At 39.5% G+C, this 26,350-nt stretch overlaps 1 protein-coding gene across 1 annotated transcript; it reads right to left on the reverse strand.

Moving 5' to 3' along the window:
• Window positions 1–25,035: 25,035 nt before the first annotated feature.
• On the reverse strand, window positions 25,036–25,902 carry LOC106094904 (spidroin-1-like). The gene is made up of 2 exons (XM_013262141.2): window positions 25,888–25,902; window positions 25,036–25,800 (listed from the first exon to the last, which is right to left on the reverse strand). The coding sequence occupies exons 1-2, from the start codon at window positions 25,900–25,902 to the stop codon at window positions 25,036–25,038; spliced, it is 780 nt and encodes a 259-aa protein (XP_013117595.2).
• Window positions 25,903–26,350: the final 448 nt, after the last annotated feature.

Consider the following 26,350-nt stretch of genomic DNA (forward strand, 5'->3'; position numbering starts at 1 on the left):
CGAGGAAAGCGTTGTGCAAAATTTTGGTAAGATTGCTCAAACAATGCGCTTGCCGTGGTTCTTGGGATGAAAATCTGGCGATATACATATATGACAGCTATATTTAAATCTGGGTCGATTTCTATGAAATTCACCAGAAATATTGAGAGTCATAAGAAAATCCTTCCTGATAAGTTTCGACAGAATCGGGTAATAAATGATCACTTTTTTGGAATATTTCTCAAAATCGGACGAACATATATATGAGAGCTATATTTAAATCTGAACCGAAACGACTCCACGACAAATTTGGTGAATATCGGAGCAAAATTGTGGCTCTACAGCTTTAATATTGGGTTGCCCAAAAAGTAATTTCAGATTTTTCATATAGTCGGCGTTGACAAATTTTTTCACAGCTTGTGACTCTGGAATTGCATTCTTTCTTCTGTCAGTTATCAGCTGTTACTTTTAGCTTGCTTTAGAAAAAAAGTGTAAAAAAGTATATTTGATTAAAGTTCATTCTAAGGTTAATTAAAATGCATTTACTTTCTTTTAAAAAATCCGCAATAACTTTTTGGGCAACCCAATATATGGGAGCTATATCTAAATCTGAACCGATTTTTACCAAAATCAACAGTGTTCGTTCTTGGGCCAAAAAGTGACATGTGCAAAATTTCGTGACGATTAGTTAACAAATAGGACCTGCACGTTGATTACAAGGATACATAGACTCACCGACGGACAGGCGGACGGACGGACATGGCTAAATCAAATCAGAAAGTGATTCTGAGCCGATCGGTATACTTATCAATGGGTCTATCTCTTCTCCTTCTTAGCGTTGCAAACAAATTCACAAACTTATAATACTCTGTACCACAGTGGTGATGTAGGTTGTAAAAATGCTGGTCTTTTTAGTAGGTATATCTAACAATAAACCGATCTGAACCATATACGACACGGATGTCAAAAAGCCTAACATAAGCCACTGTGTCCAATTTGAGCGAAATCGAATTATAAATACGCCTTCTATAGGGCCAAGATTTTAAATCGAGATATCGGTCTATATGGTAGCTATTTCCAATTCTGGACCGATTTGTGCCAAGTTTTAGAAAAATGTAGAAGAGCCTATCACAACTCACTGTACCAAATTTCGGCGAACTCGGACAATAAATACCCCTTTTATTGGATCAAAACCTTAAATCGAGAGATCGGTCTATATGTCAGCTATATCCAAATCTGGACCGATCTGTGCCACATTACAGAAGTAACTCGAGGGGCTTAACTTAAGTCACTGTCCCAAATTTCGCCGACATCGGGCAATAAATGCAACTTTTCTGGCCCAAAGCTTTAAATCGAGAGGACGGTCTATGTGACAGCTATATCCAAATCTGGAGCGATCTGGGCCAAATTGAAGAAGGATGTCGAAGGGCCTAATACAACTCACTGTCCCAAATTTCCGCGAAATCGGACAATAAATGCGACTTTTATTGGCCCAAGACCTTAATATGAGAGATCGGTCTATATGGCAGCTATATCTAAATCTAAACCGATCTAAACCAAATAGAAGGAGGATGTCGCAATACCTAACACAACTCAATGTTCCAAATTTCGACGAAATCGGACAATAAATGCGCCTTTTATTGGCCCAAGGCCTTAAATCGAGAGGACGGTCTATATGACAGCTATATCCAAATCTGGATCGATCTGGGCCAAATTGAAGAAGGATGTCGAAGGCCCTAACACAACTCACTGTCCCAAATTTCCGCGAAATCGGACAATAAATGCGACTTTTATGGGCCCAAGACCTTAAATCGAGAGATCGGTCTATATGGCAGCTATATATAAATATGAACCGATCTGGACCAAATTGAAGAACGATGTCGAAGGGCCTAGCACAACTCACTGTCCAAAATTTTGGCAAAATCGGATGATAAAAGTGGCTTTTATGGTCCCAAGACCTTAAATCGATAGATCGGTCCATATGGCAGCTATATCCAAATCTTGACCGATCTGAGCCATATTGAAGATTAATGTCGATGGGCCTAACTTAACTCACTGTCTCAAATTTCGACGCAATGGGACAATAAATGCGCCTTTATGGGCCCAAAACCATAAATCTAGAGATCGGTCTATATGGCAGCTATATGCAAATTGGAACCGATCTGAACCAAATTGAAGAATAATATTTAAGAACCTAACCTAACTGATTATCCCAAATTTCGGCGCAATCGGACAATAAATGCGCCTTTATGGGTTCGAAACCTTAAATCGATAGATCGGTCTATATGGCAGCTCTATCCTAATCTGGACCGATCTGCGCCATATTAAAGATAATTTTCGAGGGGCCTAAACAAACTCCCTGTCCCAAATTTCGACGACATCGGACAATGAATACACCTTTTTTATGCGCCCAAAACCTTAAATTTAGAGATCGGTCTATATGGCAGCTATATCGAAATCTAGACCGATCTGGGCCAAGTTGAAGAAGGATGTCGAAGGGCCTAACACAACTCACTGACTCAAATTTCAGCATTATCGGATAATAAATGTGGCTTTATGGGCCTAAGACCCTAAGTCGTCGGAACGGTCTATATGGGGGCTATATCAAGATATAGTCCGATATAGCCCATCTTCGAACTCAACCTGCTTATGGACAAAAAATAATCTATGCAAAGTTTCAGCTCAATATCTCTATTCTTAAAGACCGTAGCGTGATTTCAACAGTCAGACGGACAGACGGACGGACATGGCTAGATCGTCTTAGATTTTTACCCTGAACAAGAATATATATACTTTATAGGGTCGGAAATGGCTATTTCGATGTGTTGCAAACGGAATGACAAAATGAATATACCCACATCCTTAGGTGGTGGGTATAAAAATTAGTATCGCTTAAAAGCTGTATGCATAAAACCAAAAACTATCAGAGAGACACTGGACAGGCACTCAAAAAGCAAAGGACCTTTTTTGTAGCACAAATGTAACATTTGTTGTGATTAAAAGGAGAAACACAAATAAGGGAAACATTGTTATGCCCACCACCATAGGATGGGGGTATATTAATCTCGGCATTCCGTTTGCAAAATCCCAAAATATTGATCTGCGACCCCATAAAGTATATATATTCTGGATAGTCTCGACATTCTGTGTCGATCTAGTCATGTCCGTCCATCCGTTTGTCTGTTGAAATCACGATAGCGGTCGAACGCGTAAAGCTAGCTGTATGAAATTTTGCACAGATACTTCTTATTGATTTCCAATAGGCCATATCGGAGATTGCAAGTAAGCCATATCGGTTCGATTTGGATACAGCTCCCATATAGACCGAACTACTGATTGAGGTTCTTAGGCCAATAAAAGTCATATTTATTATTCGATTTCGCTGAAATTTGCCACAGTGACTAATGTTAGGCTTTTCGACATCCATGTCCTTTATGGATCGGATCGGTCTATATTTGGATATAGCTGTCAAAAAGACCAATATTTTGTTCTACACAATGCAGCAGTAGCTTGTATTTTTAAGACTACTCAATGTCCGTGTCTATTTTGGTCCAAATTGGACCACATTTGAATGTAGCTTCTAAGGGTGCATAAATAATGAATTTTTCACCTGATAATGACAAAAGGTGGTTCACATATATACTCCAGGTGGTGGATATCCAAAGTTCGACCCGGCCAAACTTAATGCCTTTCAACTTCTTTTTATGCCTAATAGAGACTAAAGGATATTCCAACCACCACATTACCAAATCATCATCCATATGCCTCCTTGAACTCCAGTCAGCAGCCTTTAATCCTTCCTTACACAACCATTGACAACGAATTGATATAAAAGCATTTATCACACTGATAGATCTTTTTTAAACGGCTTATAATTATTAAAACTGCACTTTATCAACATCTTTGAAAAATACCAAGCAACGAGTTTTCGCTTTTGAAGTATTAAATCATTGCAAATCAATATGAGCTCACACGGAAATCGCCTGCTCAGCACGAAACAGACAACAAAAAGAATTTCAGTGAATTTGCAAAAGGGGCATTTTTTTTGAACAGCTCCACACAGTCTGTTAAGCAGGATGGCATTGCGACGACAGCGACGACCATTGTTATTGAGTTATAAAATATGTAAAAAATTTCTTTACTCTCTTCCAATATGCAATGCTAACAAGTGTGGTTAATGGTATTGGTTATGCTATGCCCTGGAGTACAGTGTGTCAAAAAACGGGCAACAGCAAAAATTTATCGATTTACTTTTTATACCCACCACCATAGGATAGGGGAGTATATTCATTTAGTCATTCCGTTTGCAACACATTGAAATATCAATTTCCGAACCTACATCGAACAATCGTCGCAAAATTCTATGACGATTTAACGATGTGCGTATGTCTGTCCGCCCGTCGGTTCAGATTTGGATATAACTGCCACATAGACCGATCTCTCGATTTAAGGGTTTGGGGCCATTTATTGCCCAATGTGCCTTTTATGTCGCCGAAATTTGGGACAGTGAGTTGTGTTAGGCTCTTCGGCATTTTTGTGAGACTTGGGCCAAATCGGTCCAGATTTGGATATAGCTGCCATATAGAAAGATCTCTCAATTTAAGGTTTTGTGCCCATAAAAGCCGCATTCATTGTCCGATTTTGAAAACATTTGGGACAGTAAGTTAAATTAACCCCCTCGACATACTTCTGTAATATGGCACAAATCGGTCCAGATTTGCATATAGCTGCCATATGGACCGATCTCTCGGTTAAAGGGTTTGGGCCCATAAAAGGCGCATTTATTGCCCAATGTCGCGAAATTTTGGACAGTGAGTTGTTTTAGGCCCTTCGACATTCTTCTTCGATTTGGCTCAGAGAGGTCCAAATATAGCTCCCATACGACCATTGTCTCGATTTAAAGTCTTGGCTCCATAAGATACGCATTTGTAATCCGATTTTACTGAAATTTGATAAAGTGAGTTATGTTCGGCTGGCTTCCACGTCATATATGGTTCAGATCGATTTATTTTTATACCCCCCACCATAGGATGGGGGTATACTAATTTCGTCACTCTGTTTGTAACACCTCGAGATATGCGTCTAATACCCCATCAGGTATATATTCTTGATCGTCATGTCATTTTAAGTCGATCTAGCCATGTCCGTGCGTCTGTCCGTCCGTCCGACAATTGAAAGCACGCTATCTTGCGAATAAAGGAGTAAACCTAGCTGCTTGAAATTTTGCACAAAAACTATTTATTAGTGTAGGTCGATTGGTATTGTAAATGGGCCAAATCGGTTTTTATATAGCTGCCATATAAACCGATCTTGGGTCTTGACTTCTTGAGCCTCTAGAGGGTGCAATCGTCCGATTTAACTGAAATTTTGCACATAGTGTTCTAATTTCACTTCCAACAACTGTGCTTAGAATGCATAAAATCGGCTCATAATCTAGTATAACTGTTATTTAAACCGATCCTGAATCTTGACTTCTTGAGCCAATAGAGCGCGCAATTCTCATCCGATTTGGCTGAAATTTTGCATGGTGTGTTTTTATACCCTCCACCATAAGATGGGGGGTATATTGATTTCGTCATTATGTTTGTAACTACTCGAAATATTCGTCTGAGACCCCATAAAGTATATATATTCTTGATCGTCGCGACATTTTATGTCGATCTAGCCATGTCCGTCCGTCTGTCTGTCCGTCCGTCCGTCCGTCTGTCTGTCGAAAGAACGCTAACTTCCGAAGGAGTAAAACTAGCCGCTTGAAATTTTGCACAAATACTTCTTATTAGTGTAGGTCGGTTGGTATTGTAAATGGGCCATATCGGTCCATGTTTTGATATAGCTGCCATATAAACCGATCTTGGGTCTTGACTTCTTGAGCCTCTAGAGTGCGCAATTCTTTTCCGATTGGAATGAAATTTCGCACGACGTGTTTTCTTACGACATCCAACAACTGTGCCGAGTATGGTTCAAATCGGTCCATAATCTGATATAGCTGCCATATAAACCGATCTTGGGTCTTGACTTCTTGAGCCTCTAGCGTGCGCAATTCTTATCCGATCAGAATGAAATTTTGCACGACGTGTTTTGTTATTATATCCAACAACTGTGCCAAGTGTGGTTCAAATCGGTCCATAACCTGATATAGCTGCCATATAAACCGATCTTGGGTCTCGACTTCTTGAGCCTCTAGAGGGAGCAATTCTTATCCGATTGGAATGGAATTTCGCACGACGTGTTTTGTTATGATACCCAACAACTGTGCCAAGTATGGTTTAAATCGGTTCATAACCTGATATAGCTGCCATATAAACCGATCTTGGGTCTTGACTTCTTGAGCCTCTAGAGGGCACAATTCTTATCCGATTTGAATGAGTTTTTGCACGAAGTATTTCGTCATGATATCCAACAATTGTGCCAAGTATGGTTGAAATCGGTTAATAACCTGATTGAGCTGCCATATAAACCGATCTGGGATCTTGACTTCTTGACCCCTAGAGGTCGCAATTATTATCCGATATGCCTGAAATTTTGTACGACGGATCCTCTCATGACCATCAACAAACGTGTTTATTATGTTCTGAATCGGTCTATAGCCCGATAGAGATCCCATATAAATCGTTCTCTCTATTTTACTTCGTGAGCCCCAATGGGCGCAATTCTTATACGAATTGGCTGAAATTTTGCACAGGTCTCCAACATATAATTTAATTGTGGTCCGAACCGGACCATATCTTGATATCGTTTTAATAGCAGAGCAAGTCTTTTCTTATCTCCTTTTTAGCCTAAGAAGAGATGCCGGGAAAAAAACTTTACAAATGCGATCCATGGTGGAGGGTATATAAGATTCGGCCCGGCCGAACTTAGCACGCTTTTACTTGTTTTATGGTACTTCCAATAGCTGTGCTAAGTATGGCGAAAATCGGTATAGAACCTGATATAGCTGCCATATAAACTGATCTGGTATCATGATTTCTTGAACCTCTAGATGTCGCAATTGTCATCCGATTTTGTTGAAATTTTGTACAACGGCTTCTCCAATGACCTTCAACATACGTGTCTAATATGGTCTCAATCGATCAATAGCTTGATACAGCTCCCATATAAGCATACCTCCCGATTTTGTTCCTTGAGCCCCTACAAGGCGCAATTCTTATCCGAATGAACTGAAATATTACACAATGACTTCTACAATGTTCAGCATTCATTTATGGTCCGAATCGGACTATAACTTGATAAAGCTCCAATAGCATAAGAGTTCTTATTCAATATTCTATGTTTGTCTAAAAAGAGATACCGTGCATAAAACTCGACAAATGCGAACAATGGTGGAGGGTATATAAGATTCGACCCGGCCGAACTTAGCACTCTCTTACTTGTTACTATTCCTATATTTCTAATAGTGATTTTCATAGTTCTTCGGGGGCGAGTTACTGGCCCGAAATTTGATGCGGATGTTTTAATAACCCAACTGAAAACATCCGCCGAGGATGCACCGCCCTACTTATGCATTTCCTTGCTGGTTTTTCTTAACTTATTGTGAAATAACGTTCACACATTTAAAGCATTGATTTCCCTGATCCTACACATTTTTGATCATGGGTTAATTCACATAATAAACTGAAAAGGTTTACCTCTCCCCCCTCCAGGGAATTAGATAGAATGTCATGTATCATTTGCCATAATTTAGAATATCAAAGCTAATGAAATATTTTCGTGGCCCTTCTGTATATCAATTAACAATGAGAAATATAAGTCTCTCAAATCTTCCAATACCACCACCAAAGCAAAGATGCACATATGCTTAACACACTCGCATTGTGTGTTTCCTATCCACTGTAACATCCGGCAATGTCATTGCCATCGGGAGAAGTAGCATTTTTATTATCTTCCCAACGCCGATGGCTGTTATAGTTAACCAGTCACATGGAAAACGAATTTAGCGTTTTTTTATCCATTGCCTCCTTCATCCCTTTCCTTTATGCATTGTTTCCATAAACTGCCACCAACCTAACTGCCATACCATTCTCGTTCCCGGCGACTTGATCCATTTGCACGTAAATTGCTCTATCGACTGTTCGAGTGAACGAACACAAAAGGAGGCAAGTAGACAGACGGGCTTGAAGGCTTATTGTGTGGCCTTTGTGTCCTTAACATTCATAACACTTAAATGGATACCCAAGCAACAATCGACCAAAACCCACCAACCCTCCCACCAACCCACCAACTAACGGACGGCCACTTTAAGCAACAATCGCCAAAAGAAAAATATTTTGCGAAAAAATTTAATCGTTGCAATGGAAAAATTGCACTTTACTCTTTCTGCACCATAAACTTTGAAAAATAGAGGAAAATTGGGTGCAAGCTACTCACTAGTCCTACATTGCCGTTGAAGTAGCGAAAGTTCATAAAAACCATATGTGTTAAAAATTTTTTTTTTCGCTGCTGACACTTTTAGTACTTTGCAAGTGTGTTACAGCTCTCGGCAATCGGCAATATTATGAAAGTTTGTGCTGTACAACCACTCAAACCCTCTTTGCAGGAATTTCTAATTGCCCTTAAGCCATGCGTGAAATATGCAATTTAATTTTATTGAAAGAGGGAGAGGAGTGAAAGCATTTCATGAATTACTCCGTATTGTTCGAGTGCTACCATTTTCCAATAATAACTGAAAATTTTTGATTATGATTAAGGTTTATAGGAATTTGTAAGGCATTAATTACATATTAATCACATCACATACTTTTACAGTTTTGCAACAAGCATCAAGATTGAATGCATAAGTGAAACAGCAAAGCTGGCAGATTGAATCTGTGAAGGATGCCAATAATGATTTGTATACCATATGCAAAAATTGTAGTACAGGACTTTGAAACTTTGGATATTTGTTAGTATCATGCAAAAGGAAACAAGTAACAAGCCGTTAAGTTCGGTCGGGCCGAACTTTGCATAACCTCCACCTCGGGTATATATCTAAACCACCTTTCGCCAAAATACGGTGAAAAATGCATACCTTATGTCCCATAGCACCTATATCGAAATATGTTCCGATTTGGACCAGACACTAATAAGTCATTGTTCAATTGTGTATAACAAAATATTGTTTTTTTTAGAAGCTATATCTTACAAAAAAAAACTCGATCTGAACCCTATATGACACGGATGTCGAAAAGCCCAACACAAGTCACTGTGCCAAGTTTCAGTGAAATCGGATTACAAATGCGCCATTTATGGGGCCAAGACTTTAAATCGAGATATTGGTCTATAGAGCAGCTATATTTAAATCTAGACCGATTTGGGCCAAGTTGCAGAGAAAGATCGAAGAGCCTAACACAACTCACCGTCCCAAATTTCGGCGAAATCGGACAATAAATGCGCCTTTTATGGCCCCAAAACCTAAAATCGAGAGAGCGGTCTATATGGCAGCTATATCCAAACCTGGACAGATCTGAGCCAAATTGAAGAAGAATGTCGAAGGGCCCTACAAAAGTCACTGTGTCAAATTTCAGTGAAATCGGATTACAAATGCGCCTTTTATGGAGCTAAGACTTTAAATCGAGATATCAGTCTATATGGCAGCTATATTCAAATCTAGACCGATATGAGCCAAGTTGCAGAAAAAAATCAAAGATCCTAACACAACTCACCGTCCCAAATTTCGGCGAAATCGGACAATAAATGCTACTTTTATGGCCCCAAAACCTAAAATCGAGAGAGCGGTCTATATGGCAGCTATATCCAAATCTGAACCGATCTGTGCTATATTGCAAAAATATGTCGAAGGACTTAACACAACTCACTGCCCCAAATTTAAGCGACATCGGACAATAAATGCGCCTTTTATGGGCCCACAACCTTAAATCGAGAGATCGGTCTATATGGCAGCTATATCCAAATCTGAACCTATCTAAACCATATTGCAGAAAGATGTCGAGGGGCTAAATTTAACACACTGTCCCAAATCTCGGCGCCATCGGACAATAAATGCGCCTTTTATGGGCCCAAAACCTTGAATCGAGAGATCGGTCTATATGCCAGCTATATCCAAATCTGAACCGATCTGTGCTATATTGCAAAAATATATCGAGGGACTTAACACAACTCACTGTCCCAAACTTCAGGGACATCGGACAATAAAAGCGCATTTTAAGGGCCCACAACCTTAAATCGAGAGATCGTTCTGTATGGCAGCTATATCCAAATCTGGACCGATTTAGGCCAAATCTAACAAAAATGTCGAAGAGTCTAACACAACTTACTGTCCCAAATTTCGGCGACATCGGAGAATAAATGCGCCTTTTATGGGCCCAAATCCTTAAATCGAAAGATCGGTCTATATGGCAGCTATAGGCCAAATTGAAGAGAGATGTCGAGTGGCCTAACATAACTCACTGTCCCCAATTTCAGCAAAATCGAATAATTAATGTGGCTTTTATGGGCACTTAACCTTAAATCGAGAGATCGGTCTATTTGTCAGCAATACCCAAATCTGAACCAATCTGAGCCATATTGCAGAAAGAAGTCGGGGGGTTTATATAACTCACGATCCCAAATTTCGGCGACATCCGACAATAAATGCGCCTTTTATGGGCCCAAAACCTTACATCGAGAAATCGGTCAATTATTGTCTGATTTTCCCAAAACATGGGGACATTGAGTTGTGTTACGCCCTTCGACATCCTTCTTCAATTTAGGCCAGATCGGTCCAGATTTGAATATGGCTACTATATAAACCGATATTTCGATTTAAGGCTTTGGGCCCATAAAAGGCGCATTTATTGACCGATGTCGCCGAAATTTGGAACAGTGAGTTGTGTTAGGCCCTTCGACATTCTTCTTCAATGTGGCTCAGATAGATATATAAACACGAGATGGTGGGTATCCAAAGTTCGGCCCAGCCAAACTTAACGCCCTTTTACTTGTTATACCCTCCACCATAGGATTGGGGTATACTAATTTCGTCATTCTGTTTGTAACTACTCGAAATATTCGTTTGAGACCCCATAAAGTATATAAATACTTGATTCTCGTGACATTTTAAGTCGAACTAGCCATGTCGGTCCGTCTGTCCTTCTGTCTGTCGAAAGCACGCTAACTTTTGAAGGAGTAGAGCTAGCCGCTTAAAATTTTGCACAAATACTTCTTATTAGTGTAAGTCGGTTGGGATTGTAAATGGGCCAAATCGGTAAATGTTTTGATGTAGCTGCCATATAAACCCATCTTTGGTCTTGACTTTTTCAACCTCTAGAGGGCGCAATTCTTATCAAATTGGAATGAAATTTTGCACTTAGTGTTTTGATATCACTTCCAACAACTGTGAGTAGAATGGTCTTAATCAGTTCATAACCTGATATAGCTGCCATATAAACCGATCTTGGGTCTTGACTTCTTGAGCCTCTAGAGAGCGCAATTCTCGTTCGATTTGACTGCAATTTTGTACATAGTGTTTTGATGTCACTTTCACCAACTGTGCTAAGTATGGTTCAAATCGTTCTATAACTTCATATAGCTGCCATATAAACCGGTCTTGGGTCTTGACTTCTTGAGCCTTTAGAGGGCGCAAATCTCGTCCGATTTGACTGAAATTTTGCACATAGTGTTTTTATATTACTTCCAAAAACTGCGAGTAGTATGGTCCTAATCGGTCCATAACCTGATATAGCTGCCATATAAACCAATCTTGGGTCTTGACTTCTTGAGCCTCTAGAGGGCGCAATTCTCGTCCGATTTGACTGAAATTTTGCACATAGTGTTCTGATATAACTTCCAACCACTGTGAGTAGTATGGTTCTAATCGGTCCATAACCTGAAATAGCTGCCATATAAACCGATCTTGGGTCTTGACTTCTTGAGCCTCTAGAGGGCGCAATTCTCTTCCGATTTGACTAAAATTTTGTACAACGGCTCCTCCCATGGCCTTCAACATACGTGTGCAATATGGTCAGAATCGATCTATAGCTTCATACAGCTCCCATATAAACCGATCTGCCGATTTCGCTTCTTGAGCCCCGAATCGGACTATAACTTGATATAGCTGCTCCTCCGTCCTTATTCATTATACTTTGTTTGCCTAAAAACAGATACTGCGCAAAGATCTCGACTCGATGCGACCGTGGTGGAGAGTATATAAAATTCGGCCCGGCCGAACTTAGCAGGTTCTTGCTTGTTTTTATTTAACGGATTTTGTCATCGTAAGCCCTCGCAATATCTATATCCTGCAAAGATCAGGTTCATAGTCCCATTACAAACTTGCGGTGTGAACCTTAGAGTACGAAAAGCTGCAAAACTGCTGCCTATAGAGATTTAATAATATTTGAAAAACAAGGTGGACATTGTCCTTCACACCGTTTCCCCGGCGCATTAAGTGTTCTAATAGCCTATCGGCATGAAATATATTTACTCAGCTTTGGTGTCCTTTTGTCTAACACTCCTCACTCATTAGTGGGTAATAAAGTACGAGTATGTATGTTAACTATTTGGGGAAATTGTTGGCTACAAATTAGTGTAGAAAAACATTTGGTTGCAAGGCTAATTAGTTGCACCCTTAGACGGCAAGCCTTTGACTTGGTGTCTACCCCGGCCCTTTTCCGCAAGGACTTGTCATGGTGTCAGGCTGTCTATAGTTCTGAGCAACTTCAGACGATTACTAAATTCTCAGAAGAGTTGAGGAGGGGGATGTTTTTAGCTTGAAGCAGTTGTAGTTGCAGTTGCAATAATAAGGGGTTTTTTGTGCACTCAACCTTGACGTTATGGTTATTTATCGCCCAATGGCGTGTAGAGCGACTAATTTTCTAGAAATGTGCCAGTCAAATGTTTTGGTTAATATCTTCCCTTTACGTTTTTTTTTTATTCTTTTGTTTGTTTTATCATATCTCAGCAATTAATTTGTACAAATATGTGCATACACGTCCCAAGATTTTACTGGGGTACCGCTCCGGTAGGTGTGAGTGGAAGAGTGGGAGGTGTTGTTAATTTAAGACTACGTTTGACTAGCAAGTACAGTGTGTGGCATAAGTTTGGTGATAACATCAAATTTCACAAGAATAAAAATTAGGCCTATATCAAAAATTTAAATATGTAATAAATGCTTGCCCCTGTAGTTCTAGGAAGTTGTGTGATTTATTTGTTTTTTTTTTTTGTTTTTCGTGAGCAATAGGCAAACTTATTTACTCTGGTAATGAAGTGAATATCCGCTAATGGAAATCTGTTAGGAAAATTAACTTTGTTTGCCTTATTTTTCCAGGTATTCATATAGTACGCATAAATAACAATAATAACAAAAAATAAAATGGAAACTTGTTTGAATTGAAAAATAGATGTCGTTTATCAAGTTGTGTGCCTTTTTGTTCCCAACGAATAATAATTTTGGAATAACTAAGACAAAATATTAAAAATTCAGTTCGGAGTAAGGCACGCTTCAAGAAAAGAGTCTGTTGAGAATAGCACACTGCTGTTATAGCTGTTTGCAATTTTCAAACAGCAGACTGACTGCTGGAAAGTCTGTTGTTTGCCAAAAATGTTTGCTACTCAATTTTTTGGTGGTAAACATAAAATAAAACAAGTAAAAAGGCATTAAGTTTCGCCGGGCCGAACTTTGGATACCCACAACCTCGGGTATATATGTAAACCCCCTTTCGTTACAATCCGATGAAAATTGGATAACTTATGCACCCAAATTAGGCACGGACATTGAGTGGTCTAATAAATATAAGTCACTGTTGAATTTTGTATTTCAAATTTCATCGAAATCGGATAAAAAATAAAGTTTTTATGGGCTTCTGACCCTTAACCGGCATATCGGTCTATATGGCTGCTATATCCCATCTTTACCATTTTTGGGTCGGAGGGCCTAAAACTACGCACTGTTACATATTTCAGCGAAATCGGATAAAAAATAATGCTTTTACGGGGTTTGGGCCCTTTATCGAGAGATCGGTCTGTATGGCAGCTGTATCTTAATATAGTCAGATCCGAACTATATTTGAGAAAGACATCGGGAGACTTGAAACTATACACTATTCCAAATTTCAGCAAAATCGGGTAATAAATAGGGCTCTTATGGGCTTCAGAACCATTATCGGAAGATCGGTCTACATGACAGCTATATCTGAATATAGTCCGATCAGAACCATATTTAAGTCGGATATCGGGAGACTTAAAACAACCCACAATTTTAAATTTTAGCAAAATCGGGTAATAAATAGGGATTTTATGGGCTTCAGAACCTTTATCGGGAGATCGGTCTACATGGCAGCTATATCTATATACAGTCGGATCTAAACCATATTTAAGTCAGATGTTGGTAGGACTAAAACTACTTACTGCTTTAAATTTCAGCGAAATCAGGTAAATAATAAAGCATTTATGGGCTTCAGACCCTTTATCGGGAGATCGGTTTATATGGCAACTATATATAAATATAGTCAGATCGGAACCATACTTGGGAAGGACATCGGGAGACTTAAAACTATCCACTGTTTCAAATATCAGCGAAATCGGACAATAAATGCGCCTTTTATGGGCCCAAACTCACTCACTAAGGCAACTCACTGTCCCAAGTTTCAGCAAAATCGGACAATAAATGTGGCTTTTATGGGCCTAGGACCCTAAATCGGAGGATCGGTCTATATGGCAGCTATATCCAAATCTGGACCGATCTGAGTGAAATTGAAGAAGGATGTAGAAAAGTTAAACACAACTCACTCTCTCAAACTTCAGCAAAATCGGATAATAAATGTGGCTTTTATGGGCCTAAGACCCTAAATAGGCGAATCTATATATATGGCAGCTATATCCAAATCTGGACCGATCTGAGCCAAATTGACAAAGGATATCGAAGGGCCTAGCACAACTCACTGTACTAAATTTCAGCAAAATCGAGTAATAAATGTGGCTTTTATGGGCCTAAGACCCTAAATCGGAGGATTGGTCTATATGACAGCTATATCCAAAACTCTACCGATCTGAGCTAAATTGAAGAAGGATATCGAAGGGCATAACACAACTCATTGTCCCAAATTTCAGCAAAATCGGATAATAAATGCGGCTTTTATAGGCCTTAAACTATATGAAGGCTATATCAAGATATAGTCCGATATAGCCCATCTACGAACTTATCCTACTTATGGACAAAAAATATCTCTATTTTCTCAATATCTCTATTTTTAAAGACTGTAACGAGATTTCAACAGATAGACGGACAGATGGACGGACGTGTCTAGATCGTCTTAGATTTTTACGCTGATCAAGAATTAAGCCCCTGGAAGTCGCAATTTTCATCCGATTTAGCTAAAATTTTGCAGATCGACTTCCAAAAACTCTGCCGAGTACGGTTCAAATCGGTCAAGAACCCGATATAGCTCCCATATAAACCGATCTCCCGATTTGATTTATTGAGCCCCTGGAAGACTCAATTTTCATCCTATTTGGTTGAAATTTTGCACAAAATGTTCTATTGTGACTTCCAACAACTGTACCAAGTACGGTCAAGAACCTGATATAGCTCTCATATAAACCGATTTCCCGATTAAACTCTTGTGCCTCCGAAAGCCTTAATTTTCATCCGATTTGCCTGAAATTTTGCATGTAGTATTCAGTTATGACTTCTGTCAGTTATGACTTCGTCCGATTTGTCTGAAATTTTGCACATGGTGTTTTGGTATCACTTCCAACAACTGTGCCATGTATGGTTGAAATCGGTCCACCGCCTGCTATACCAGGCTATATAAACGGATTTTGGATTTTGACTTCTTGAGCCGCTGGAGGGCTCAGTTTTTAAAATTTTGCGCCAGGTGTTTTGTTATGACTTCCAACAACTGTGCTAAGTATGACGCAAATCGGTACATTATCTTATATAGCTGTCATAAAAAACCGATCTGGGATCTTGACTTCTTGAGCCTCTAGGGGGCGCAATTCTTATCCGATTTGTCTCAAATTTTGCCTGATTTGTTTTGTTATGACTTCAAAACACTGTGCTAAGTATGGGACGCAAATGGGTACATAACCTGATATAGCTGCTATATAAACTGATCTTGGGTCTTGACTTTTTTCAGCCTCTAGAAGACGCAATTCTCGTCCGATTTGACTGAAATTTGGCACTTGGTGTCTTGGTTTTACTTTCAACAACTGTGCTAAGTATGGTTCAAATCGGTTCATAACCTGATATAGATGCCATATAAACCGATCTGTGGTCTTGACAACCCGTAGCTTTTAGAAGGCGCAATTCTTATCCGATTTGGCTGTAATTTTGCACGTGGTGTTTCAATTTCACTACCAACAACTGATCATATAAACACATCTGGGATCTTGAGTCTCTAGTGGGCGCAATTCTCATCCGATTTGGCAGACATTTTATACAACGTCTTCTTCGGACCATTCTTTATGCATCTGCAGGAGATCATCGTGCAAAAAAAATGGCTAAATCGGGTAAGAAGTGCGCCCTCTATAGGCTTAAGAAATATCATTATATACTACACTACTACTGTGGTACAGGGTATTATAACTTAGGGAATTAGTTTGTAACACCCAAAAGGAAGAGAGATAGACCCATTGATAAGTATACCGATCGACTTAGAATCACTTTCTGATTCGGTTTAGCTATGTCCGTCTGTCTGTCTATGTTAATTTGTGTACAGAGTACAGGTCGCAGTTTTCATCCGATCGTCTTTAAATTTATTACAGGCATGTTTTTTGGCGTAGAGACTAAGGCTATTGAAATTGGAAGAAATCGGTTCAGATCTGGATATAGCTCTCATATATATTTTCGTCCGATTTTCAGTAATAATGCAATAAAATTGCTATTTGTTAACCGATTTTCTCGAAATTTGGCTGGAAGGATTTTTTTACGACTGTCGACATTACTGGTGAATTTTATGGAAATCGGCTCAGATTTAGATATAGCTCTCATATGTATATATAGCCCGATTTTCACTCCTAGAGCCACTGCAAGCACATTTATTCACCAATCTTGCCAAAATATTGCACAACGCTTTCCTCGATGACTACCACAATATACATTGAGTTTGCTCGAAATCGGTTCAGATTTAGATATAGCTCCAACATATATGTTCGTCCGATTTGCAGTAATATTGCAATAAAATGGTCACTGGTTAACCGAATTTCTCGAAATTCGGCAGGGGGAATTTTCTCTTGACTCTCAATATTAATAGTGAATTTCATGGAAATCGGTTCAGATTGAGATATAGCTCCCATATCAATATATCGCCCGATTTTAGCTTCTAGAGTCACAGCAAGCGCATTTATTGATCCATCATGCCAAAATTTTGCAAAACGCTTTCCTCGATGACTACCAAAATATACATTGAGTTTGCTTGAAATCGGTTCAGATTTAAATATAGCTCTCATATATATGTTCGTCTGATTTTGAGAAATATTGCAAAAAAGTGATCATTTCTGATTCGATTCTGTCGAAATTTTGTAGGGATTATCTTCCTTTCACTCTCAATATTACTGGTGGATTTCATAGAAATCGGCCCAGATTTAGATATAGCTGTCATATATGTATATCACCCGATTTTTACTTTAAGAGCCACTGCAAGCTCATTTTGTGACCAATCTTGCCAAAATTTTCCACAACGCTTTCCTCGACGACTACCACTTTATCTGAGAAGTTTGCTCGATATAGGTTCAGAATAAGATATAGCTCCCATATATATGTTCGTCAGATTTTGGTTAATTTGCAATAATGTTGCCATTTGTCAACCTTAGTTTTTATAGTTTGAACATATTTGCTCGCCGAGGTCCATCAAAATTGTTTCAGAATTGGATTTGGGTCCCACATTGTACTTATAGGGTAGGTATAGGGTATTATACAGTCGGCACCGCCCGACTTTTGCCCTTCTTTACTGGTCCTTACATCAGTTTGGCCCATTTACAATTTCAATCGAACTTCATTAATAGGAAGTATTTGTGCAAAGTTTCAATCGTCTAGCTTTCCGCCTTCAAAAGTTAGCTGGCTTTCAACAGACAGACGGATGGACGGACGGACATGGCAAGAAGGACATAAAATGTCATGATAGTCAAGAATATATATATTGGGTTGCCCAAAAAGTAATTGCGGATTTTTCATATAGTCGGCGTTGACAAATTTTTTCACAGCTTGTGACTCTGTAATTGCATTCTTTCTTCTGTCAGTTATCAGCTGTTACTTTTAGCTTGCTTTAGAAAAAAAGTGTAAAAAAGTATATTTGATTAAAGTTCATACTAAATTTTATTAAAAATGCATTTATTTTCTTTTAAAAAATCCGCAATTACTTTTTGGGCAACTCAATATATACTTAAAGGACGAAGTAAAATAGAGAGAACGATTTATATGGGATCTGTATCGGGCTATAGACCGATTCAGATCATAATAAACACGTTTTTTGATGGTCATGAGAGGATCCGTCGTACAAAATTTCAGGTATATCGGATACTAATTGCTACCTCTAGGGGTCAAGAAGTCAAGATCCCAGATCGGTTTATATGGCAGCTATATCAGGTTATGAACCGATTTGAACCTTATTTGACACAGTTATTGCAAGTAAAAATAAAATACGCCATGCAAAATTTCAGCCAAGTCGGATAGGAATTGCGATCTCCGGAAGCTCAAGATGTAAAATCCCCAGACCTGTTTATATGACAGCTATATCAGGTTATAGACCGATTTGAACCATACTTGGTACAGTTGTTGGATATCATAACAAAACACGTCGTGCAAAATTTCATTCTGATCGTATAAGAATTGCGTACGCTAGAGGCTGAAGAAGTCAATACCCAAGATCGGTTTATATGGCAGCTATATCAGGTTATCATCCGATTTGAACCATACTTAGCACAGTTGTTGGGTATCATAACAGAACACGTCGTGCGAAATTCCATTCCAATCGGATAAGAATTGCGCCCTCTGGAAGCTCAAGAAGTCAAGACCCAAGATCGGTTTATATGGCAGCTATATCAGGTTATGGACCGATTTGAACCATACTTGGTACAGTTGTTGGATATCATAACAAAACACGTCGTGCAAAATTTCATTCAAATCGGATAAGAATTGTGCCCTCTAGAGGCTCAAGAAGTCAAGACCCAAGATCGGTTTTTATGGCAGCTATATCAGGTTATTAACCGATTTGAACCATACTTGGCACAGTTGTTGGATATCATAACAGAACACGTCGTGCGAAATTCCATTCCAATCGGATAAGAATTGCGCCCTCTAGAGGCTCAAGAAGTCAAGACCCAAGATCGGTTTATATGGCAGCTATATCAGGTTATGGATCGATTTTAACCATACTTGGCACAGTTGTTAGATATAATAACAAAACATGTCGTGCAAAATTTCATTTCAATCGGATAAGAATTGTGCCCTCTAGAGGCTCAAGAAGTCAAGACCCAAGATCGGTTTATATGGCAGCTATATCAGGTTATGGACCGATTTGAACCATACTTGGCACAGTTGTTGGATGTCATAACAAAACACGTTGTGCAAAATTTCATTCTGATCGTATAAGAATTGCGCACGCTAGAGGCTCAAGAAGCCTAGACCCAAGATCGGTTTATATGGCAGCTATATCAAAACATGGACCGATATGGCCCATTTACAATACCAACTGACCTACACTAATAAGAAGTATTTGTGCAAAATTTCAAGCGGCTAGCTTTACTTCTTCGGAAGTTAGCGTGCTTTCGACAGACAGACGGACGGATGGGCGGACAGACGGACGGACATGGCTAGATCGATATAAAATGTCGCGACGATCAAAAATATATATACTTTATGGGGTCTCAGACGAATATTTCGAGTAGTTACAAACAGAATGACGAAATTAATATACCCCCCATCCTATGGTGGAGTCTATAAAAATCATGGGTTCTTACAACAGCAGATAATTCAGTGCTTTTTACATGATAAAGACCCCTAAGTGCTAAGTTACGACAAAATGCTCATGTTTATCAAGTTTCAACTAGGTCGCTTCGATTATTTATAAAGTGGCTTGATAACAGCCTACATACAGAGAGATGAACGCAACCAAACTGTATAATCAATCCCATCATTTTAAACCTAACTTCTCATCCCAAAGTGCTGCACTAAAAAACACACTTAAAAATGTTATAAAATATTAAAAACTAAATGGGCATTTGTAAATTGCTGAGTTATGCTTAAATCCAGTCCCTTCTGTAAACAAAAACCGTCTCTGTGACAAGTGATGCATGGAGGCGATGTTAAATAATTAACAGCGTTTCATCTTGACCTATCAATATAAAGGTATTTATTTGTTAAGCCTCTATTCTCACTTGCTTGTAGTCAATAATGCCGGGTACATAAATTTCTTATTGAGTTAAAGGATTAACAGATAATTTGTACTTGATAAATGGGCCAAATGACAGCTTTGTTATCTCATTAATGACATTAATTTAACAAAGAGTCTTGTGGCAGATTTCTCCAGAATATTGATGGCTGCTTATAGGGACTACACTGTGTTCAGGGTAGGCACATTCAAGTGTGTCTGCAAGAAAAATGTTCTTTGAATATTTAATGTGACAGATTTTGTGTAATGACAGCTGTGATACTGGCACTCTTTTTTTTCCCTTTCCAAAATTAAGAAAAAGATAGGAAGGTGTTTTTTCCGTTCTAATAGGATTAGCAAAATAAAAAAGTTGCATACCAATGGAAACAAATTTTGGCTAAGAATTTATGGATATAAACGTTGAGGCATTATTTAAATAAGAAAGAAAATATAATCGGTACATACAATTCTTATAATCAGATCACACTAACCACTTGAATTACCGTTCCATGTAGCATCGTTCAAACTATACAACAGTCACAGTGCTTCACCCCCTTCTCCATCTTCCAATAATAGGATAACAGCGTACACCATAAGCCACAGAAGAAACAGACCCTGCTAAAAGCAGCCAGAGTTTTATACCCTCCATCATAGGATGAGGGTATACTAATTTCGTCATTCTGTTTCTAACACCTCGAAATATGCGTCTGAGACCCAATAAAGTGTATATATTCTTGATCGTCATGTCATTTAAAGTCGAACCAGCCATGTCCGTCTGTCTGTCCGTCCGTCCGTCTGTCTGTCGAAAGCACGCTAACTTTCGAAGGAGTAAAGCTAGTCGCTTGAAAATTTGCACAAATACTTTTTATTAGTGTAGGTCGGTTGGGATTTTAAATGGGCCAAATCGATCCATGTTTTGATATAGCTGCCATATAAATCGATTTTGGGTCTTGATTTCTTGAGCCTCTAGAGGGCGCAATTCTCGTCCGATTTGACTGAAAGTTTGCACGTAGTGTTTTGGTATCTCTTCACTTGATATAGCTGCCATATAAACCGATCTTGGGTCTTGACTTCTTGAGCCTCTAGAGGGTGCAATTCTCGTACGATTTGACTGAAATTTTTGCACGAGGTGTTTTGGTATCACTTCACTTGATATAGCTGCCATATAAACCGATCTTGGATCTTGACTTCTTGAGTCTCTAGAGGGCGCAATTCTCGTCAGATTTGACTGAAAATTTGAACGTGGTGTTTTGGTATCACTTCACTTGATATAGCTGCCATATAAATCGATCTTGGATCTTGACTTCTTGAGCCTCTAGAGGGCGCAATTCTCGTACGATTTGACTGAAATTTTGCAAGTGATTTTTGGTATCACTTCACTTGATAAAGCTGCCATATAAACCGATCTTCGGTCTGATCTTCTTGAGCCTCTAGAGGGGGCATTTCTCAACCGATTTGACTGAAAGTTTGCACGTAGTGTTTTGGTATCACTGTACTAGGTATGATTCAATTCAGTTCATAATCTGGTATAGCTACCATATAAACCGATATGGGGTCTTGACTTCTTGAGCCTCTAGAGGGCGCAATTCTCGTTGGATTTGACTGAAATTTTGCATGAGGTGTTTTGTTATGACTTCCAATAACTGTGCTTAGTATGGCGAAAATCGGTATATTACCTGATATAGCTGCCATATAAATCGATCTGGGATCTTGATTTCTTGAGCCTCTAGAGGGCGCAATTCTCAACCGATTTGAAAGAAATTTTGTACAACGGCTTCTCTCATGACATTCAACATTTGTGTCTAAAATGGTCTGAATCGATCAATAACTTGCTGCAGCTCCCATATAAACCGATCTCTCGATTTTGCTTTTTGAGCCCCTACAAGGCGCAATTCTTATCCGAATGAACTGAAATATTATACAATGACATCTACAATGTTCAGCATTCATTTATGGTCCGAATTGGACTATAACTTGATATAGCTCCAATAGCCTAAAAGTTCTTATTCAATATTCTTTGTTTGCCTAAAAAGAGATACCGCGCATAGAACTCGACAAATGCGATCAATGGTGGAGGGTATATAAGATTCGGCCTGGCCGAACTTAGCACGCTCTTATTTGTTAGATATCGGGTGGAGGCGGCCACCCATATCCGAAAGTGGTCCGATGGGCACAACAAGGGTATCAAATGAAAGGTATTTGAGATCAGAAATCGAATACGGTTTTAAAATTTGGATCCAAGTACCCAGCGGGCAACTAACCCCAAAAATCCTCTAAACAGATATATTCGAAGCTAATGTCAACTGAACTTCATTTCCGTTGGGAATAAAGATCGAATTTGACATCTAATTTCAGTGCCGGTGGCCTCCATAACCCCAAACCTCCTTCAAACGGTTCATATTTACCGGTCATGACAATATGGTGCTCAAATTAAGCGGATTTGGTAGTGCTGCACGAATTTGATATCCATATTGGAGTCGAAATGTCTGAGGTGCCATCCCTCCCCTAATGAGAACATTTCCCTAAGGAAAAACATTACCACCAGGATGGTGGTAATGTGAAATTTTATGTGTGAAATTTTCACAGATGGTGCAAAATGATCCCGTGGTGAAAATAGGGTACTACATTTTTTGATATCTGAAGGGGGGCGGACCCTCGCCCTTACCCTAATTTTCAGAAACGCCAGATCTCGGAGATGGGTGGTGCGATTTAAGGGAAATCTTGTGTGCTCTCATATAGTACCCTAAAAATAAAAATTTTGTTTCCAAATTTCGGATGGGGTACCTAGGGGGGCCGCCCCACCCCCACAAAAAACCACCCAACCCCCAAAACACCCCTAAATCGTACATATACCGATCATGGCGATATGGGAGTCAAATGAAAGGTATTTGCGTGTAGAATACAAATATGATATCCAAATGTGGGATCACGTTTCTGGGGGGGTGGACCCCTTCCCCAAAACACTTCCCAAACAGGACTTATTTACTGACCATGGGAATATGGGTCTTAAGTAAAAGGTATATGAGTGTTGAATACGAATTTGATATCCAAATATGGGACCAAGTATTTGGGGGTCGCCTCTTCCCAAAAACATCCCCCAAATGGGTCAAATTTACGACCATAGTAATATAGGGTTAAAATTAAAGGTTTTTGCGAGTAAAGCACTGATCTGATATGAATATCTGGGGAAAATGTCAATGGGGCCACACCACCCCCACAACACCACCCAAATGGGAAGTTGCTGACTTTTGCAATATGAGGCTCAAATAAGACGGTTTATAAAGTGGAACACGAATCCGATATATATTTTCAAGGCCAACTCACTGAGTGGCCGCCCATCCCCCAAAACACCCCCAAAGTTGGTCATGTTTGCCGACTATGGAAATATGGGGCTCAAATTAAAGGTATTTGGGAGTAAACCACGTATCTGATATCAACATTAGGTACCAACTGTCTAGGGGACGTCCCACCACCATAACAACCCCCAAATAGGATGTATTTGCTCACCAAGACAATTTGGGTCGTAAAGAGAGTGGAACTAAATAGTTATAGTTTTTAGGGCCAATACCCCAAACCGGACATATTTGCTGACTTTTGCAATAAGGAGTTTAACTGCGATTTGAAAACGAATTTCATATCCAATTTTGAGGCCAATGGCAATATGGGGTTCAAATGAATGATATATAGATATATGAGAATAGAGCACGTTGCTTATATATTTTTCGGGCTTTGTGTTTGGGCGGACACCCTAATCCCCAAAACACCCCTAAATCGGGCATATTTAGCGACCATGACAATGTGGGCCTAAATGAAAGGTATTGGGGGGTAGAGTAAGAATTGATACCCATTTTCGGGACCAATTTTCTGGGGGGGTCAACCCCTTTCCCAAAATACCCCACAGACAACAATTTGTTAGTGACCATCGCAATATGGGGCTCCAATAAAGGTATTTCGGAGTAGAATACGAAGTTGATATCCAAATGATAACATATTTTAGGGCCATGTGTTTGGGGGACGCCAATTTCCATATTGAAATTGACGCCAAACAAACAAATGTAAACAAAATTTCGCGCATTTTTTTTCTAAAGCAAGCTAAAAGTAACAACTGATAACTGACAGAAGAAAGAATGCAATTGCAGAGTCACAAGCCGTTGAAAAAATTTGTCAACGCCGACTATATTACTACTATATTACCGACAATTACTTTTTGGGCAACCCAATATATACTTCAATAAGTTCGGAAATTGATATTTCGATGTGTTGCAAACAGAATGACAAAATGAATATACTCCCATCCATCGGTGGTGGGCATAAAAATGTGATAAATCTCTTTTCCTTTCCCGAAAAGAACTGCACAATGGTATGTTTTTACACCCAACACCACAATACCCTGTACCACTGGTATTGTTTGTATTACCCAGAAGGAAGAAAGACAGTTCCATTAATAAGTATACCGATTGACCCTGAATCACGTTCTGATTCGATTTAGTTATGTCCGTCTGTCTGTCCACGTTAATTTGTGTACAAAGTAGAGGTCGCAATTTTCATCCGATCGTCTTCAAGTTTGGTACAGGCATGTTTTTCTGCCTAGAGACGAAGTCTATTGAAATTGTAAAAAGTAGTTTCAGATTTGGATGTAGCAATGCCCGACTTTTGCCTTTTTACACTCTTGAAAGGAAAACCACACCATATAAAATAATATCAACATTTCTAATTTATTTAACTAAAACTAAAAAACAATCAACAAAAACAACAATGATCTTTGGCTACGACTACGACGTACTTAAGCGCGGAAACGCAACACCGACGAAGGCAAATAAGAGTTCTGGGGAGTATGAGGAGCAGCAGAGCGAACTTGAGCTTGAGAAGCAAAGTTGATGACGGGAGCAACACCACCATTGACATTTTGGGAGTTTCCGCCCAAGGAGTCGTATTGAGATTGGATGGTTCTTTGGGCATTGGCGGCATCCTCAGCGGTGCGGTATTTGACAAAGTGAACCTCGGGTTTGGTGCTGGAAGCGCTGTTGATGGCATTCAGTTTGTTGGCCAAATCTCCGATATCGGTTTGTTTGTTCAGCACATAGATGGCGGTCTGTTGGGCAGAGGCTTGTTTGGCCAAGGCGAGGGCAGCATCTTCGAGTCCCTTGTTTTCGGGGCCCTTGATGAAGACCACACGCAGAGCTTGTTTCAAATTGTTGGCAATTTGTTCAGCAGCATTAGGATCTTCGAAGTCGCCTTCGGAAGCAGAATAGGTGATGAATTCCTTTTCAAATTCAGCTGAGGGAGCAAAGTTAGAGGGGGCATCGTTGGCAGCACCACCAAGGGCTTGACCGCCGAAACCACCAGCAGCGGGACCTCCAGCAGCTGGACCACTAGCAGCTGGACCACTAGCAGATTGACCACCAAAACCACCAGCAGCTTGACCACCAAAGCCTCCTGAGGAACCAGCCGCACCAGGAGTGAAAGACAAACCATTGTCTGAGTGACCAACTGGTTGATAGTTATAGCCCAATTTATCGGCGCACGCCACTGCGACCAAGCACAAAACCTTAAAACATAAACAAAATTTTCACGATTACTATGGTCCTCGATCTTGTGTGTAAATGACAATAATGTAACGCTGTCGTTTACTTACAATGAAAGCACGCATCTTTGTTATTCGTTTATTATTGTTGTTCTTCTCCCGCTTAGTCTTACTTGAACTCGCAACTGTTTCTGTTTATATCGATCTAAGCAACGACCTCTTTTATTTATACCCAAAATACTTTACAACGCTACATCTGTTTGCAAAGAAACGCCACCATCATAGGCATCATCATCATCACTCCATTCCACATCTCCATCGTTTAGTGAGCTATATGCGATGGTGTCTTCTTTTTGACCCTAAACAAATACCGGAAGTTTTGGTTGGAAGCCACCTACAAATCGTTAAACGACCCATAATCACCTTTGTTGTTGGCATTGTTAATGCCTTTCGGCGACACTCATCGCTGATGAGTGCTGACTGCGGCTAATGTTGGCCTACACTTTGAAATGGTAACCTGTTTTGGAACGTTTTAAAACCCTACTTTGATACGCTTGACATAGGTCAATTTACA

This window comes from Stomoxys calcitrans, chromosome 2 (assembly GCF_963082655.1).
Source record: "Stomoxys calcitrans chromosome 2, idStoCalc2.1, whole genome shotgun sequence".
NCBI classification, from domain to species: Eukaryota; Metazoa; Arthropoda; class Insecta; order Diptera; family Muscidae; genus Stomoxys; species Stomoxys calcitrans.